The 16,269-nt window shown below is 44.6% G+C and overlaps 1 protein-coding gene across 4 annotated transcripts in view; it reads right to left on the bottom strand.

Annotated features, from left to right (window-relative positions):
• Positions 1–16,269, bottom strand: part of Scn10a (sodium voltage-gated channel alpha subunit 10) — a 92,260-nt gene that overhangs the window by 22,374 nt on the left and 53,617 nt on the right. For 3 of the 4 annotated variants that reach the window (XM_078038114.1, XM_005317385.3, XM_078038116.1), the window contains 5 exons: positions 9,009–9,368; positions 7,072–7,521; positions 5,575–5,715; positions 3,764–3,887; positions 2,447–2,601 (listed from right to left, as the gene is read on the bottom strand). In XM_078038114.1, the coding sequence (XP_077894240.1) occupies positions 2,447–2,601; positions 3,764–3,887; positions 5,575–5,715; positions 7,072–7,521; positions 9,009–9,368 (1,230 nt within the window). The remainder of the gene's footprint in view (positions 1–2,446; positions 2,602–3,763; positions 3,888–5,574; positions 5,716–7,071; positions 7,522–9,008; positions 9,369–16,269) is intronic. The other variant, XM_078038115.1, reaches the window with a different exon arrangement.

Raw genomic sequence — 16,269 nt, 5'->3', positions numbered from 1 at the left:
GTTTTGGGGAAGCCAAATTGGAAACATGACTCCAAGGTTTTAGAAACCCAGTAATTCTGCCTTCAAGGATTTGTCCTAAGGGCACTAGATGCCATTAGGACCCTCTTTATGAGCCAGCACCCCACTCACCAGCACTGGGAGTGACTTTGTTGGGCTACTTTGCGGATTAGATATCTGTTCTCTACCCAGGGCAGCCAATGAGGATTGACATGTGGGTTTATCAGGTCATCCCCTTTGTTTCAAGGGCAGGGCTTCCTGTGGGAAATTCATGGCTGAATTTCAATTTCTCTTGGCTTCTTTCTTTGCTCATTTACTCCCCTCATGGACTTTATCTAAGAGTACCCCAATAAACTGCCAGCACAGGAAAATTGCTTGGGGTTCTGAATCTAGGACCCAACCTGACAGGCAATCATTGATATCTCCAAGGTGGTGCATATGGCTACGTGATGCTTATTAGAAGTAAACACAGGGGTTGGTTGAATAAATATGGCACATTTCTCTAATAGAATATGTTGTAGTCGTTAAGTGAGATAGTATGAGAACAATTCCTAAGAAAATTTCCTGGGAAATCACAGACTCACAGATGTGATTTTAATTTTATAATATGTATTCTGTGCATAAGAGAGATGGGAAGGAGATATACCAAAATGTTTTCAAAGTAAGCTTCACTTTGAGTGATAGGAACATGGGTAATTTTTTCCTTTTGACTTTTGCTATAATTTCCAACTTGGTTTCTCTGTCTCTCTCTCTCTTTCTCTCTCTCTCTCTCTCTCTCTCTCTCTCTTTTGCATTTTACTTTGTCAGATGAAAACTCATGTTATATTTTAAAAAGTACTCCAAGTAAAAGCATAAAGACTAAATTTGGTGCAAGCCTGTTTGGCCCCATGGGGAAGGAGATGGGGAGCGAAGGGAAGCTGCTGGGGTGGGGTGGGCTGGGGCAGAGCAGCTGTTGCAGGATCTGAGTCCCTGCTGGAGATGGGGAGGGTGACAGCTGGGGTATGAGGAAGAGCAAGGGAGAATGGAGAAAAATGGAGAGAAATCAGCATTATCATTTTATCCAGATCAGAAGGGAGAGAAGGGAAGGTGTGGAGAAAGCCCTGTCTCACCTCCTCCAGCTCCTGCAATGTGGCCTCAGCATGCTTGCAGCCCAAGTGGACAGTTGGCATCCTGTCCCATCACGATGGCACTTTCAGAAACTGCCACCTTCTGCAATTGCCACGACAGCAGGCCAGTCCTCTTACCGACACTCTCCCCACTTGGCTTTGTGCCATCCCTGCTGGGTCCTCCTCCACCTCTTAGGGTGGAGCCTCGTCCCTGCCGCTGCTCTATCCCAACGTTGAAGCCACACTGAGCAGCTCAGATGCCCTACATGGGAAGTCTGGTATTGAAGTCCAGTGCTCAGACATTCAGTAGATTATTTTCAGGGCATCAATGATAGAGGAGGAACAAGACAAGTGAAAATACTCCGAGCTGTGGAATCAAGAGAGTGGGTCTCTAGTCCCAGACCTTGAACTAGTTATCTGGGTCTCCACACAGTTTCCTTCATGTCTTTGGGCTTCAACTTCCTCACCTATAAAATATGTACCACTGGGGATGACCAGTCCCTTCAGGTGTTTTTATCATCTATCTTGTTCTATTGAGATGAGCACTCGAGATTGAACCCTGAGAGAGAAAGGATCCTCCTTCTTGTCTGACAAAGCCTGGCATTCAGTCCAGGGCTTCAGGAGTGTCTTGAACTCTGAGCTTTTATCCCTGAGGCCTTGCGGGTCAGTATGCAATGGTTCATGGATGATAGAATCAGCCTCATCTGAGAGCGTGCTGTAAATACAGGCTCTCAGGCCCTGCCACCAATCTTCCAAAGCAGAACCTGCATTTAGCTAGCTTCCCAGGTGATTCAGTTTTGAGAAGCACTGCCATAGCAATTTCCTGTTTTGAGGGATGAATAGTAGCATTTGCAAGTGGTTTGATAAGATAAGAAGGATGGTCTCTGTAGGCCTTCAGGGAAAGCCAATATATTTGGGGAGGTCAGAGGGAGGGAAATCAGGGATATGGGACTCAGTTGAGGGCAAAATTAGGTTTTGTTACTGCCAAGTTGGGTAAGCTTGGAAAAGTCCCCCAAACCTTTGTTTCTCCATCCATAAAGTGTGTGTGTGTGTGTGTGTGTGTGTGTGTGTGTGTGTGTGTGTGTTTGTGTGTATGTGGTAGGGAGCATGCGCTCACTGTTTACAATGTAATTTTGTAGCAGCCAGTCTGAGCAGGCCATGTTGTGGACCATCTAGAACCTTCCATCCCCTGCTGTTAAGAGGAACATTGACCTGCAACTCTCCTTCTCCTGCTTCAGGCTGAGAACTTTAAGGCCAGGATTGAGAGGAGCCCACTGATGCAGCTCCAGGGCTGTTAGATTGCAAGGATCCCATATGGAGAGCTTAGGGGCAAGAGACCTTACCAGAGACCCACTGCTAAGCAGGATCATGAAGATGATGAAGCTCTCAAACCAGCTGTGCTCCACGATGCGGTAGCAGGTCTTACGCAGCTGCCAGCCCATGTCCCACGGGAACTTGGTGGCATCCACTTTGCAGCAGGGACAGTGTCGCATGCAGCCTGTGGAGAGAGGTGCCTCATAGTGAGTGATATTCCACTGGGATCACTTCTGCTCCAGCTCTGCAGAGAAACCACTCTTCTGGGAAACCCACTCAATGCACCTTTGGAAAAGAATCCTCTCCTGGAATAAGAGAGAAGGGGTCCCTTCCAGGTGGTCCTTCAATTCAGCCCTTTAGGTGATTCTCTTGAATTTTGTGGTCTAGCCCACTCTGATGTCCTCCTCAACCATCTTCCTTCTTATAGATGATACCAGTGGTCCCTATCTTTATGCTCAATCATCCCTGGAAGCCTGATTAACCAATGGGCATGGGTCTGGTGGTGTCTGATGGACTATGCTCCGAGCCCACACTAAACTTAGTGGCCACTGCCTGGCTAGGTTGTGACTCATCCTAGCCCAGGGTCAAGTGGTACAAGAAACTCAATGAACATGATTTTTGTCCTAGTCCTCAACTTCTACTTCTTTAAAGTTATTGAGGCCACAATAACTGTCATAGTGTGAACTATTTGTTTTTTCATTCATTGCACAAATATTGAGAATGTCATATGACTCTGCTTTAAACATGAGGGAAAAGATGAATAAGTTACAGGCTGTGCCTTTAAGGGCCCTAAACCCCTCAGCTTGTGAGGTCTCGCTCTTTTCTCACTCTCCCTACAGCCATCCAGGGATGAGGTTCTGGTGATGGTGTGTGAAAGCGGAAATTTACGGATTTGCCAGAGGTTGGCAAGGGACTTAAAAATTCCCAGTATGAAAAATGAAGTGATACAAAAGATGGAGGGAAACAGATATGTTGTGGCCATCCTCTGGGTCCTTTATGTCCCCAATCAAGAGTTAAGGTAGTCACGGTTTTGGTAGTATCCGCCTATTCTCTTTTCAATCTCAAGAAGGCTGGCTTATAACTCAGTGAGGTGTTCTCAAGGGAGAAGAGAGAGACTCAGCTCCTGTCCTGGGTCCGTCTGATGTGGCATGAGGGGCAGTGAGTCATGTCATTTGTATCTGACACTGGAGCCCTTGAGCCTGGGATGAGGCTGCGGGGGGCCCAGTTTTTGTGGCCCCTGTGGACCCCAAGCCAAGGCCCTGGACGCAGAGGTGCCTGGTGAACATCCACCTGGGTTCTGGCCCTAATGAACGGCAGCATGAGGAGGCCCTGAGCTGCCCCTTTACCTTCTGTGAAGCAGTCCTCTGGTTCTTCCAGGTCATCTGCCAGCTCAGGGATCTTCTTCAGTATCTCCTCGGGGTCTGGGCAGTCCACAGTGCTGCCCTCTGAGGAGCTTGTATCGTCCACTTCCTGCAGGGAAGAGGGCCAGGGTAGTGAGCTCAGTTCTCTGAGGGACCCAGAAGCAGTGTGGCCCCGACAGGGCCAACTGGCCGAGATCCCCAGAGGTGCAGGGCGAGCCCTTCAGGGCCCAGGTCCTGCCGCTGGGCCTGACGGGCATCCTGCATGCATTTGGTGCCTCAGCAGCTGAGGCCTGGAATGCTGCTGCTCCCTGTGGAGCCCCCAGGCTTAGCTCAGCGAAGCTGTAAACTTCCAGGCCCTGATGGAGTGCTGGCGATGGCCCGAGACACCATAATTACACCCATAAAGACTCTCAGCTTTCACTGGGCTTGAATATTTAATCGGGGAGCAAGGCTGAGGGGCCTGCTGCCCTCCTGGCAGCTCTGGCCCTATAATGTCTCCAATGAATTCAATTAGGAGTTGAAGCTGCTCTCATATTAGTAAACCTGATAGCTTGGCTAATGGACCCAAATGGTGGGGTGGGTCCCCATCTGTCGCTGTCAGGCCCCTCCCTGCCTGGCCAGGGTCATAGACAAGAAAACAAAAACAAAACAAAACAAAACAAAAAAATAAAACCAACACTCAGGTGTTGTGTACTGAAAACATCAAAGAGGGAAAACTAACAGAGTCCTTAGAATGCTTAGAAGGGAACGTGGCAGCCAGGTGTAGAATGTGACAATCTTCCCCACTGGGGTTCATCTGGCTTGTGTTCACCCACTGCCCCCAAATCCCATCTCAGCCCTCTCTCTTATCTTGCCTGCTAGGGTCAGCCTTGCCCAAGGCATGCAGCCAGCAGCTGACAGGCCTCGTGCTGGAGGGCTTGATACCTTTGGGGTGATTTATGTCTGGCTTATCTTTGCCTAGCCCGGTGCCTGTCACACAGTCCACACTCAGGGGCTAGGTGTCACGTCAAATTCTCTAATTCGTTAACCCGGGTAGTGAAGATGCTAAATCTTTAGAGGCACCTCTTTCCCAGTGGATTGTTTTCTTCCAAGATTTGTAAGCCACATTGCAAAGTTTATTTTTAGCTCCTAGAGGACATTCCTAAACCTGAGTCTTCTTCCCCCGCTCGCTCGGTCCCTGTAAGGCTGTCACTTCACCACTCACCGGCAGACAGCCTCTCTCCAGCACCGATCTGCTTTTGGCTAGGGGAAAAAAAAATGTGGACAAAAGAAAGTGGGGGAGCCTCGCAGGGGAGAAAGACTTCCCCATCCACGAGCACCTCTAACTTTTATCTGCTGCCTCTGATTCTCTTTGTGCAATGTCTTTTGTTTCCCTTTCTCTTAGCTGTCATTTTCTGGGCACTTACTCCATTTCAGGCAGGAGCTAAACACTTGACAAGCAGCGTCTCATTTAAGCCTCAAAATAATCCTGCCAAGGAGGCATCACCCGCTTCCCAATGAAGAAACAGGCTCAGAGAGGTTGAGGAATGGCCCTAAACCCCCCAGCTAGTGGGGTCTCACTCTTTTCTCACTCTCCCTTCAGCATCCAGGGGTGAGGTTCTGGTGATGGCGTGTGAAAGCTGAAATTTACGGATTTGCCAGAGGTTGGCAAGGGACTTAAAAAATTCCCAGTATGAAAGATAGAGTCACAAGGTGGAGTGTGGTCTGGAATACTCTCCCCCAGCCCCATCTTCCACTGGTCCACCAGTCAGTACAGGGCTGACTATCTGGATTCTCCAGGAAGCTCACATACCTACCTCTGCAGGAACCTGAGGAGCAGCTGTGTCTTTCCACTGCTCACCCACATATGGAGTTAGGTCCTCAGAGGAGATACCAGAGCCTGGGCTCCTAGGTGCCAGGTGGTCCTCGTACCTCCCGACTTGCTGCAGCTGCTCCTGCTAGTGAGAAAGGGTCCCAACTGGGTACTTGAGTCAGGTTCAGCTGAACACTTCCAAATTTGAAAAGATCTTGCGCACCACAGGCTGACAGAGCTAAGGATTTCGTACATGCAACTGGCACACATCCATCCATATGTATGTACATTTGTGTGAAATGAGCTCAGACGCTATAGCCAGATAGATCTGCATTTCACGCCTAGTTCCATTGCTTAGAAGCTGTGTGAGGGTAGGCAAATTATTTAACCTCTCTTAGCTTCTTTTTTTCTCCCTTTGCAAAATTAAAAGGCAGGATCTACATCATTCCATTATTTTGACAACTAAATATGTTAATGCTTACAGAATACTCTGTAGGAAGTGCTTGGCTCGACAGATGTTAGCCATGACCATTAGTGCTTGTGCAGAAGTCAGACGGCTGGTGGACTTGGCCAAGTAGACCCCTCCAAAGAACCCCAATGTAACTGAACATGCGTCTTGGTGGCAGACAGAGTTCACGTCCTTTACTCTGGGGATGGTGACGCCCTGCCCTCGGCTGTCACCCAGACAAAGGCATGTAAAAAATGGCAGCTGATAACAGCAGCTGCTGGAGCGCCAAAGAAGTGACAGCTGTAGGGTAAGAAGGCTATGGGAGAGCTGCAGACTCAAAGCACAGCTGTCTGAGGCCACTTAGTGTCCTGGCCAGCAGCCCTCTATGTCCCTAGGGCCCCTACAGGGATCCTGGCCCTCCCACACTGTGCCAGAGGACGTGTCCCGAGTCAGTGAGAAGAGGTTAATAGGGTTGATGCAGCAGCTTGAGGTAGTAAAGCACTGTGCAAAAAAAGCATAGACTCTCAAAGGTTTAAATGCGCCTTCAATTTTTTGATGCTGAAAGGAGTGTCATTTCCCGATGACATCACTTGTCAGGAAAATCTCCTCAAATGAGTCACCTAATAATCAGGACTTCTTAGGGTGCTGGTGAAGCTTAGATGAGCCTGCTCTTGGAAAACATCCTGTTATTGGAGGAATATCATTAGTGTCTCATGTACCAAGTCTGAGCCAGGCCGAGTGAAGTGGCAGCCGTGTGACAGAAAATGCCCAAGCACCTCAGAGTAGCCTGGGATTCATCTGTGGCCCTGCCTGGACATTCGGACCCTTTCTTCCAGGCCCTGCTGATGGGTCACCTCCTCTGGAGAACTTGGCGTGGTTTTAGCTTCTTTATGTCAAGGTCTCCTATGCCTGACTCGCCAGGGGCTCTGTCAAGGCTGGGCCAGCCCTGATGCTGGAAAGCCTAGGTACCTTCATTTCCTGTCTGTCCTTTGTCACTCTTACCCCGAGGCCCCTCCCTACCTTGTGAGGATGTCTCCCAGGGAGCACTCTTACCTGTACTTTGGGGAGCACTTCCTGGCAGGAGCTCTGAGCATCCTGCTCACCATCATCCTCCAAGTCATCGAGATCAGATTCACCCTCAGCAATGGGCACAGAGACCCACACGTTAGGATTGGTGATGAAGTCACCGTGGTCCTCCCTGGGGTCTCTGAGAGCTGGCAGCCCTCCAGGGCTCCTCATAGAAGTAGCATCGGCAACAATGTGGTTCTCGGCTTTGGAGATAGAGATGGAGGGTTTCATCCACAGCGGGGGCTCTGGCTTGGGCCAGCGGGGCAGGCAGGGCCTGCTGAAGAAGCCGCGAAGTGCCTGCTTGGTGCGACGGCCAAAAGCCTGGATCCGTGCCAGGGCCACCTGCAGGTTGTTCACTTCCCCGTCATCCTCTGGTGCAGTGAGGTTGTCGGCACTGAAAGAGTTCAGCAGCAGGGCGATGAACAGGTTGAGCACCTGGAGAAAAGGAATGGAAGGGAAGATGGCTCCATCAAGCCACCTGGTGGGCAGCAGGATGGTAGGACCACCATAGCTTGACCTCTCTCTCCTTATGTACCCAGGATGCCTTGCTTCTTGGGAGAATGAGCTGCTGAGGGGATGTCCCAGGGTAACCTGACACAGGAGGACAAAGCTTGGAAGGACATTCTCCACCACAGTGGAGGATCACCCTGCTGAGCAAAGGGACACTCAGGGACAATACAGAGAAGCAGGCAGGGGCTTGCCCTTGGTCACCCACATCTGTTGAAGCCCTGCTTTCTGTTCCCCACTCTGGAATCTCAGGCACATCTTGTTGTTTCTGACTTTATGTTCTTCTGAGAGCAGGGAGTTGGAGCTCCCTAATTTTCAGAGTAGATGTGAAGATAGGAAAGATGTCAAAGTGCTCAGAGAGACAAACTTTCTGCATGAGGGGTAGGTGTTCTCATAGCTCTGCAAGGATGGTGAGTGAGCTGAGCCTGGGAGAAAGGAGTTTCAAGCTGGCCCAATTCAGCAATGCAGGCAGAAAACATCTCTGGCTCGGGGACCAGGCTGGGAAAGATTTGGGGGGTCTGGATATGTTCTTTCATCTCTTTGTTGAGCTTTCTCCTGTCTGTAAAACCTTACACAAAAGGAATCCAAAATGGCGGACTTCCATGGCAATAGGAACATGGCTCTTGGAAGACCATGTCCTCCCTTGCTCACTTCTCCCCCCACAAAAAAACCTAGGGCTAGTTAGTTGCTCACAACTAGAGTGGGTGGTGCCAACTGAGAGCAAGGAACCAGGCTGGGATGGAGAAGGGATGTTGGTACTAATTGGCAGGAAGGCCTGCAGAGGGATTCCCCCAAAAACCTGGGAATAGATTTGAAAAACTATGATCTGCTAGACATGGTCCAATTTTTACTCTCTCCTCTTGTGCCCTGGCTCTTTCCTCTTCTTTCCTGAAGAAATGTATCCTCTGAGCACCCCCAGATTGCGGGGGAGGGGATTTTTCCTTCAACAATGAATAGCTACCGTTTATTGAGTTCCCAGACACTGCACTCGGTAATTTGCATATGTCATCTCCTGTCATTTAATTTTCCCAGCAAGCCCATGAGTAAGCACTGTTTTTTTTTTTTTTTTTTCTCTTTTGATTTTTAAGGAAATCAGAGCTCAGGGAGAATTATTAGATCTCTTGCTCTGGGTCACCCAGCTAGTAAACGATGGTGGGAAATTTTCCCACAGGATTTTCCTTCTTTGTTCTATGTGCTTGTCCCTACATGTCAGTTGCTCCCTGAGGCATACTTCTTATTGCATGTCCCACATGGCTTTGAAAAGTTTTAAGATTTCTCAACGGGGGGGGGGGACAATGTAGGCATAAAAATGCACAAAGTCAAGCAAGGTCAAACAAGTTTTTTGTTGTTGTTGTTTGGAATGACCCAGAAACCTCCTTCCTTGCCCATGATGTGGAACCCCAGTGGGCACTCACCACCAGGTTTCCCAGCACCATGACCGTCAAGAAGAGGATGAGGCATATGGATTTCTGGCTGACTTCCATGCAGGCCCACATGTTCTCGATCCACTCTCCACAGAGGATCCGGAAGACAATGAGGAAGGAATGGAAGAAGTCATGCATGTGCCAGCGAGGCCACTCATCCCCTGGCACAGCGATAACAGAACGGTGAGCCCCGTAGTCTTCCCCGAGCAGCTGCTTGCCAACCAGAGCGAAGATGAAGACAATGATGGCGAGGATGATGGTCAGGTTCCCCAGCGCCCCCACCGAGTTCCCGATGATCTTGATGAGCGTGTTCAAGGTGGGCCAGGACTTGGCCAGCTTGAAGACCCGCAGCTGGGGAGAAGCAGAGACTGTCAGGCCCTGGCAGCTCTTCATCACCTCTCATCCAGTCTTGGCTGGAAACCAAAGTTCTGAGAAAAGCACGAGGCAGCTCATCCCATAAGTTGAGGTGCTCCCTGAAAGTTGCTTTCAGAGACTTCTTTTTATAAATGACTCAAAAAATACCATCAGCCATCTATGGTCCCTAAGTATCAATGTACTTCACTGACTGTCAATCAGGGCCTTATACTGTGGAGGGAGTCTCATGATCTTTGTTCTATTAGCCACAGGCCTGATCCCTCCCGAATGTCACTTGCAAATAATGGGAGTCACTGGGTTCTGACTGATAGAACGGAAATGGAGACAAAAGGAACACACGTTATGTTCAGGCATAGCTATAAATTTTCCTGCACTTTCTCTTCCCCTTTCATGGTCCACAGAGGCTACCTGTTTAAAGCCATGATATCATAAAATGGGATACTCCTGAATCCCTGAGTTACTTCTTGGAGTAAACACGCTCGGGAAAGCTTCCCAGCCAGTATTGGATGTGCTGTGAGACATGGACTTCTGATGCTATCTCACAGACTTAGGGGTTGTCACTGGAGCTAGCTCTATTTATTTTGAGCAAGGTAGACATTGGTATGATGAAAAGAGAGGTATTGCCATTTCAAAAACATCGACTGTGTGGCACTGGCCTATGATCATGTGTTGGACAATGAGGAAACAGATGTAGGAAGACTTGGAAAGTGTTGATCTGTGTGATTTACTGGCAAAAATATTCTTTGCAATAATTCTGGGGTAGATCATGTGCCTCATGATCCAGCAGCCTCAGGAGAAGGATTGGCAAAAACCTTAGTATTGTGCGTCGCTTATAATTTGGTTTTACCAAATATTACAAGAAAGAGATGAGGAATCCAGGAAATATTTGGTTGATTTACAAGAAATGAAGGGAAATAGAGTCCAGAATTTTAGGTCCTTGAATATACAGTGCTTCTAGGTCCCAAACAATAAGGATTAAGTTTCAAAGTGTTGAAGACCTGTCAAAATTTCCAATGAAATGAAAAAACTCTCAGCAAAGATTGCATTAATGTGTAGCCATTAATGTTTTTTTTTTCTTTTGAGAGAGAAAGACACGAGGACAAGAAAGCAAAGAAGTTAGGCAGAATTGGGGACTATGTGCTTTGAATGTGTAGCAATAAGAGGTCTGAAGCCATTTACATTTTGGAAGGAATTGTATTGCATAATGATCCCTGAGTGAAAAGCTTTTGACTGTTTAAAAATTAAGGCAAACCTTGGCCTCCCATGTTTCCACAAGCAGGAAGAACTTTGCAGACTGTAAAGGCCATCTTGAGAGGCAGCAGAGTCAGTTCCTGAAGGAGTGCTAGCTATAGATACCTGATTTGCATCAGACTATGAAATGACTAAGAAATAAACCTTTATGAGATTCAGCTACTGAGTTTTGGGGATTACTTATACAACAGTTAGCATTATTTGTCACTAATTAATAACAAAGTTTTTGGTCCTGGGTTTATTCCCATATTAGGCATGCACTCTACCACTGAGTTACATCTCCATCTCCCTAATTTTTTTTTTAAAGAAGATAAAATTTAAAAACAGTGCAATAATAAGCTGAGAAAGGATAATTGGAATGAAAAATTTTCTGGAGGAAAATGGAGAGACTTTAGCTAACTTTTGACTTTGACTAATTTAACTGCTTATGCTGTAGTTTGTAAGGTAACTACTCAAAGAATAAACACTGAGTATTTAGTTTTCAAATCAGTAAAGGGGAAAATAAGACAAGCAAAAATATAAAAATATACAATCTAAAATAAATCAAGAAGTGTGTGTGTGTGTGTGTGTGTGTGTGTGTGTGGCGGTAGGGGGTGGGTGGGAGATTGATCCATCTAATGATAAACGTATATTCAAATATGTCAGTATTTACACTAAAACAGGTAGACTAAATGCTTTGGTTAAAAGACAAAAACTGGACTGTCAAAAATGAATAAGAACACAAACTCTGTCTATATGCTATTGGCATATAAATACACGACTGTCATATAAAGACTATAAGTAGAAGTATGGATAAAAACATATTGGGCAGATTCTAAATCAAAAGAAAGAAGAGTTATGTAATTAATATTAGGCAAAGTCATTTTTTAAAGGCAAAAACATATATAAAGATAAAGAAGGTCAATTTTAATAATATAAGTTTCACTTTACTGGGAAGACATAACAACTTAAAATATGTATGCACTTAATAGTGCAGACTCAAGGCAAAGCCAGATGAGAAACAGACCTGCTATAATCATAGTGGGAGATATTTTTATACACCACCTTCTCTGTAATTGCTAGAACAAGCAGTAGACAATAACAACCAGGGATATAGAATATACTGCACAATAAAATTTCTCTACCCAATGGATATATACAGGGCATTGTACCCTACAGCTAACAGGAAGACACATTTTATTCAAGTACATAAGGAACATTTTTAATATGCTGAGCCAAAGAGAAATTATCAATAAATTCCAAAGCATTAAAATCATACCACATATGTTTCTCCAACTATAATACAATTAAGCTGGAACTCAATAACATAAAGATAACTAGAAAAACCACATATGTTTTGAAATTGAGAATCATACTTCTAATTAACCTTTGAGTCAAAGAATAAATCAAAGTTGAAATTAGGAAATATTTAGAGCCAAACAAGAAGGAAAATTCTACATGTGAAAGCAGTTCTTAGAAGGAAAATGAAGCCTTAAATATATTGGAAAGGAAAATGGACTGAAAATTGCATCTTAAGAAGTTGGAAAAGAACAAAATATGTAGCATTTGAGGATATAATTAAGATAAGATGCAGGATTAATTGAAATAGGAAAACATCAATGATGTAGAGAGAATCAACAAGATAAAAGCTGGTTCTTTGAGAAAACTAATTAAATTGATGATCTTTGGCAGAACTAATGAAAGGATGAGAGGAAACACGAGTCACTATTATTAAGAAAAAGGTGGCAGAGGTAGAGTTGACAGAGATCCTTGAAACACAGCAGGGGATGTACAAGTCTAGGCCAATAAAACTCGAAAATTTCTATAGGAAGGAAAATTCTTAAATAAATAACAACCCATACCAATTTGAGAAATAAAAAAAAAACCTGACTAGTTTTCCAACCATTAAGAAACTTAAATCAATAGTGAAAAATCTTGACCTCCATGAGTCTTCACTAGTGAATCCTACCAAACCTACAAGGAAAAAATTATACCACTCTTACATAAATATTGGCTAGAGAAAAAGAGAAATATTCTTCAACTCTTTTTATGGAGATTAGTATAGTCTGGATACCTGGATACTCAAACTACAAGGACAATGTAAGTAAGAAAAATCACAGGCTAACTATTATTCATCAATATGGATATAACAATAGTAAGCAAATTATCAACAAACTGAATCTTGCAATGTATTAACAAGATCAAGATCATTTTGGGTGTATCCAGATCAAGTGAGGTGTATCCCAAGAAAGCAAAATTCTTTTAACATTAAAAAACATCAACTAATAAAATTTGCCACTCTATAAAGGAGAAAATCTTCTGATTATCTTAACGTGATTATCTTTACAGGCAGAACAGTGATGTGATAAGTGCCTGTTCATGATAAACAGTCTTAGCCAAATAGAACTTCCTAGACTGATAAAGGTTTTTTTTTTTGTTGTTGTTGTTAAAAAACCCATTTTTTTTTTTTTTAAAAAGCCTGCCACAAATGTCAGACTTAGTGAAATATTGAAAGCATTCTCTTTGCAATCAGGAAAATAGCAAGGATGCCTGCTATTAATGCGTATTTTCAACCGTGTACTGGATGTCCCAACCAGCACAGTAATACAGTGAAAAAAAAAATCAAATGGTAGAAGGATTAAAAGAGAAGAAACAAAACTCTTCATTTGCACATGACATGCTTGTGTTCAAAAATTTAAAAACTATATAGATAAATCATCAGAACTAATAAAAGAGGTTTTTGGATTGCAAAACATTAAATGTCAAAATGCTAACAAAAGGCAAGAAAAGAACATTTAAAAAATGTAAGATCCTTATGGGGAAAATCATGAAGACTTTATAGACTATAGACGGGCATAGTGGCGCATGCCTCTAATCCCAGTGGCTTGGGAGGCTGAGGCAGGAGGATTTGTGAGTTCAAAGCCTGCCTCAACAACTGTAAGGCACTAAGCAACTCAGTGAGACCCTGTCTCTAAATAAAACACAAATAAGTGGGGCTAGGGATGTGACTCGGTGGCCACTGAGTTCAATGCCTGCTATGCCCCCAAAAACTTTATATAAAAATTATAGAACTTTATTGAGAGATTGGAAATAAATCGATATACTATCTTCATGGATCAGAAGATTACATCTTGTAATGGATACATTTCTTCTCAAATTGCCTTAGCGATTATTGAAGTCCCAATGTGAAAAGAAAAAACACCCAAGAGTTTTGTGTATATGTCAGTATGTAACATGGCAAGCTGATTCTCATTGAATATGGAAGTGCAGGGGCCAAGATACTCAAGAGTAAAATGAGGTGGAAGACTTACAATGCAGACATATTCAAAGCTGCAGTGTTGGTACAAAGACAGAATTAATGGAGCAATGCCTTGGACACTGTCATGAGAATTGATGCTCTTCTGCAAGGGAGGAAAAAGCAGAAAGACAGACTTGAAACTTTCATTTCTTCCTTCTTTCCTCCTCCCTTCTGACTTTTTTCCTTTGATCAATCAGCAGATGTTTATTGAGTTCTTACTTAATGCACTGGGCCTTGGGCTAGGCCCTGGAGATAGAAAGGCAAACAAGAAGACTGTGGTTCTAGCGACATGGGGTATTTGAATGTAGTCATCATACAGCGTGAAGGACAGGTTGATTGGATGAGGGAATCCCTTGTTAGATAGCTGGGGTGGGGAGGTTCTCTGTAAGAGGACTTGAGAGTTAAACCCAGAAGGTTGAGAATTACTAAGCTCAGTGACTAGGGAAAAGCATACCAGGTAGAGGAAATAAGTATAAAAGGCCCAAATCTAGGAAAAGTCTTGTTTCTAGTGAGGTCTCTAGAGGAGGTTCTAGTGAGGTTCTAGAAGAGGTCTCTCTGGCTGTTGCAAAGAAGGCAAGAGGAAGTTTCTTGGTAAGACAGGCAGGACCAGATCATGCAGAAATTTTACACCATATTAAGGACTTCAGATTTTATTCTCAGAACAACAGGAAACCATGAAAAGTTACTTGTAACCAATATACCTTACCAACCTAAGATTTTGGTAATAGGGGAAACCATGTGTATGTTTTGTTTTTTGTCGGGGTCAGGGAAGAAGAGGTGATGGTGTAAGGGAACTGTCTGTTCTATCTGCCCATTTTTTTTCTAAAATATTTAAAACTTAAATTTAAAAATGAAATCTAGTGATTAAAACTGACCAACTGAACTTTGTTATTCTCTAGTAATTCCCACAGTTCAGGTGCAGGCATGGCAGTGGGAACTTAACTCGAGAATAGTGTCTTGTACAACACAAAGATGCTTGAAGAACAGAGGAGAAGGATGATTGAGTTTGTGGTCAAGGGCGTGATAATCTTAATGGACCATGAAATCTAAGCCAAGTCATGTAGGAAGTGGAACAGACCTCAGGTAAGTGTGGTGCAAGGGAAGGGGGAGTTGATCAATGGATTAAGATCAGAAAGTGGGCCAGGTGCTGTGGTGCACACCTGTAATCCCAGCAGCTCAAGAGGCTGAGACAGGAGGATCGAGAGTTCAAAGCCAGCCTCAGCAAAAGTGAGGCCCGAAGCAACTCAGTGAGACCCTGTCTCTAAATAAAATACAAAAGAGGGCTGGGGAATGTGGCTCAGTGGTGGAATGTCCCTGAGTTCAATCCCTGGCTTCCCCCATAAAAAAGAAAAAAAAAAAAGATCAGAAGGTGGAGGAGACATGTACTTAGAAAGGAGGGGAACATGCACATGGAAAATTCTGTTGGCCCAGGTTGTAAAGTAAATCTACCTTTTTTTTTTTTTTTTTTTGGTCATTACTGATTTGAGACTTTGTGGGATCAGAACAAAGTAGCACATAGACCTTAAAGCACCAAGCTTCTGTTTCCCTAAACACCGTCCAAATATTCCCCGTCTATTAGAGAGCCAGCTTTGGGTCCTCCTGGGACAGAGGAGTATGAAGTCCTGCTTCCATCTGACATTGGGCATTAGCATAGGGGCCTTTCACTTGTCATCATCTTCTACATACTTACAACAACTTGTCCTTCTGAAACTGTCACTTAATTATAATCTAAAATCTCCAGGTCATGCAGAAAGAGTCCTGGAGGCCCACTCTGCCCTTCTCCTCCCTGGAATCCAGTGCTAAGGGTGGTGGGAGGGAGGCCCCACCTGCTTAGGCGGATTGCATCAACCAGGGGGTTTAGGACACAAATGTCTCAGGACATTGATCTTTAAGTGTGATTGTTTAACAATTGAATTAGTAGTCCATATTGATAATATTCACATAGAATTAGAGATTTCTGGTTTCTCATGAAAAATTGGAAACTCTGACAATATTGGGCAGGTCACTTCTTTGGTAAAACTTGCATTGATTTTTCTGTAAACACCCCTCCCTGGTGTTGTGAATTGTGCTGGGTCTGCCTAGGTAGGAGTGAGTTGTCCTTACCTGATTACCTGAGGCAAATATCCAGGGCTAGTGCCTCTTCCTTGGCCAGCTTTACTGCATGGTCTGCAGGCATTTGAGTTTGCCATCTCAATTCCAGAACAACTAGGCTCAGGGCTTAGCTCTTTCTAACCCCCATGATAAGGTCCTAAGCAGACTTTCCGTCCTAGGTCTCACTGTTCCCCTGAACCGAGTGACCTCTTCAGCCCGTGGATGTCCAACACTCAGCAGAACTTTCTATTCTCCCTT

The sequence above is a fragment of the Ictidomys tridecemlineatus genome, chromosome 2, assembly GCF_052094955.1.
Source record: "Ictidomys tridecemlineatus isolate mIctTri1 chromosome 2, mIctTri1.hap1, whole genome shotgun sequence".
Lineage (NCBI taxonomy): Eukaryota > Metazoa > Chordata > Mammalia > Rodentia > Sciuridae > Ictidomys > Ictidomys tridecemlineatus.
This window is presented reverse-complemented; position numbering and strand designations above follow the sequence as displayed.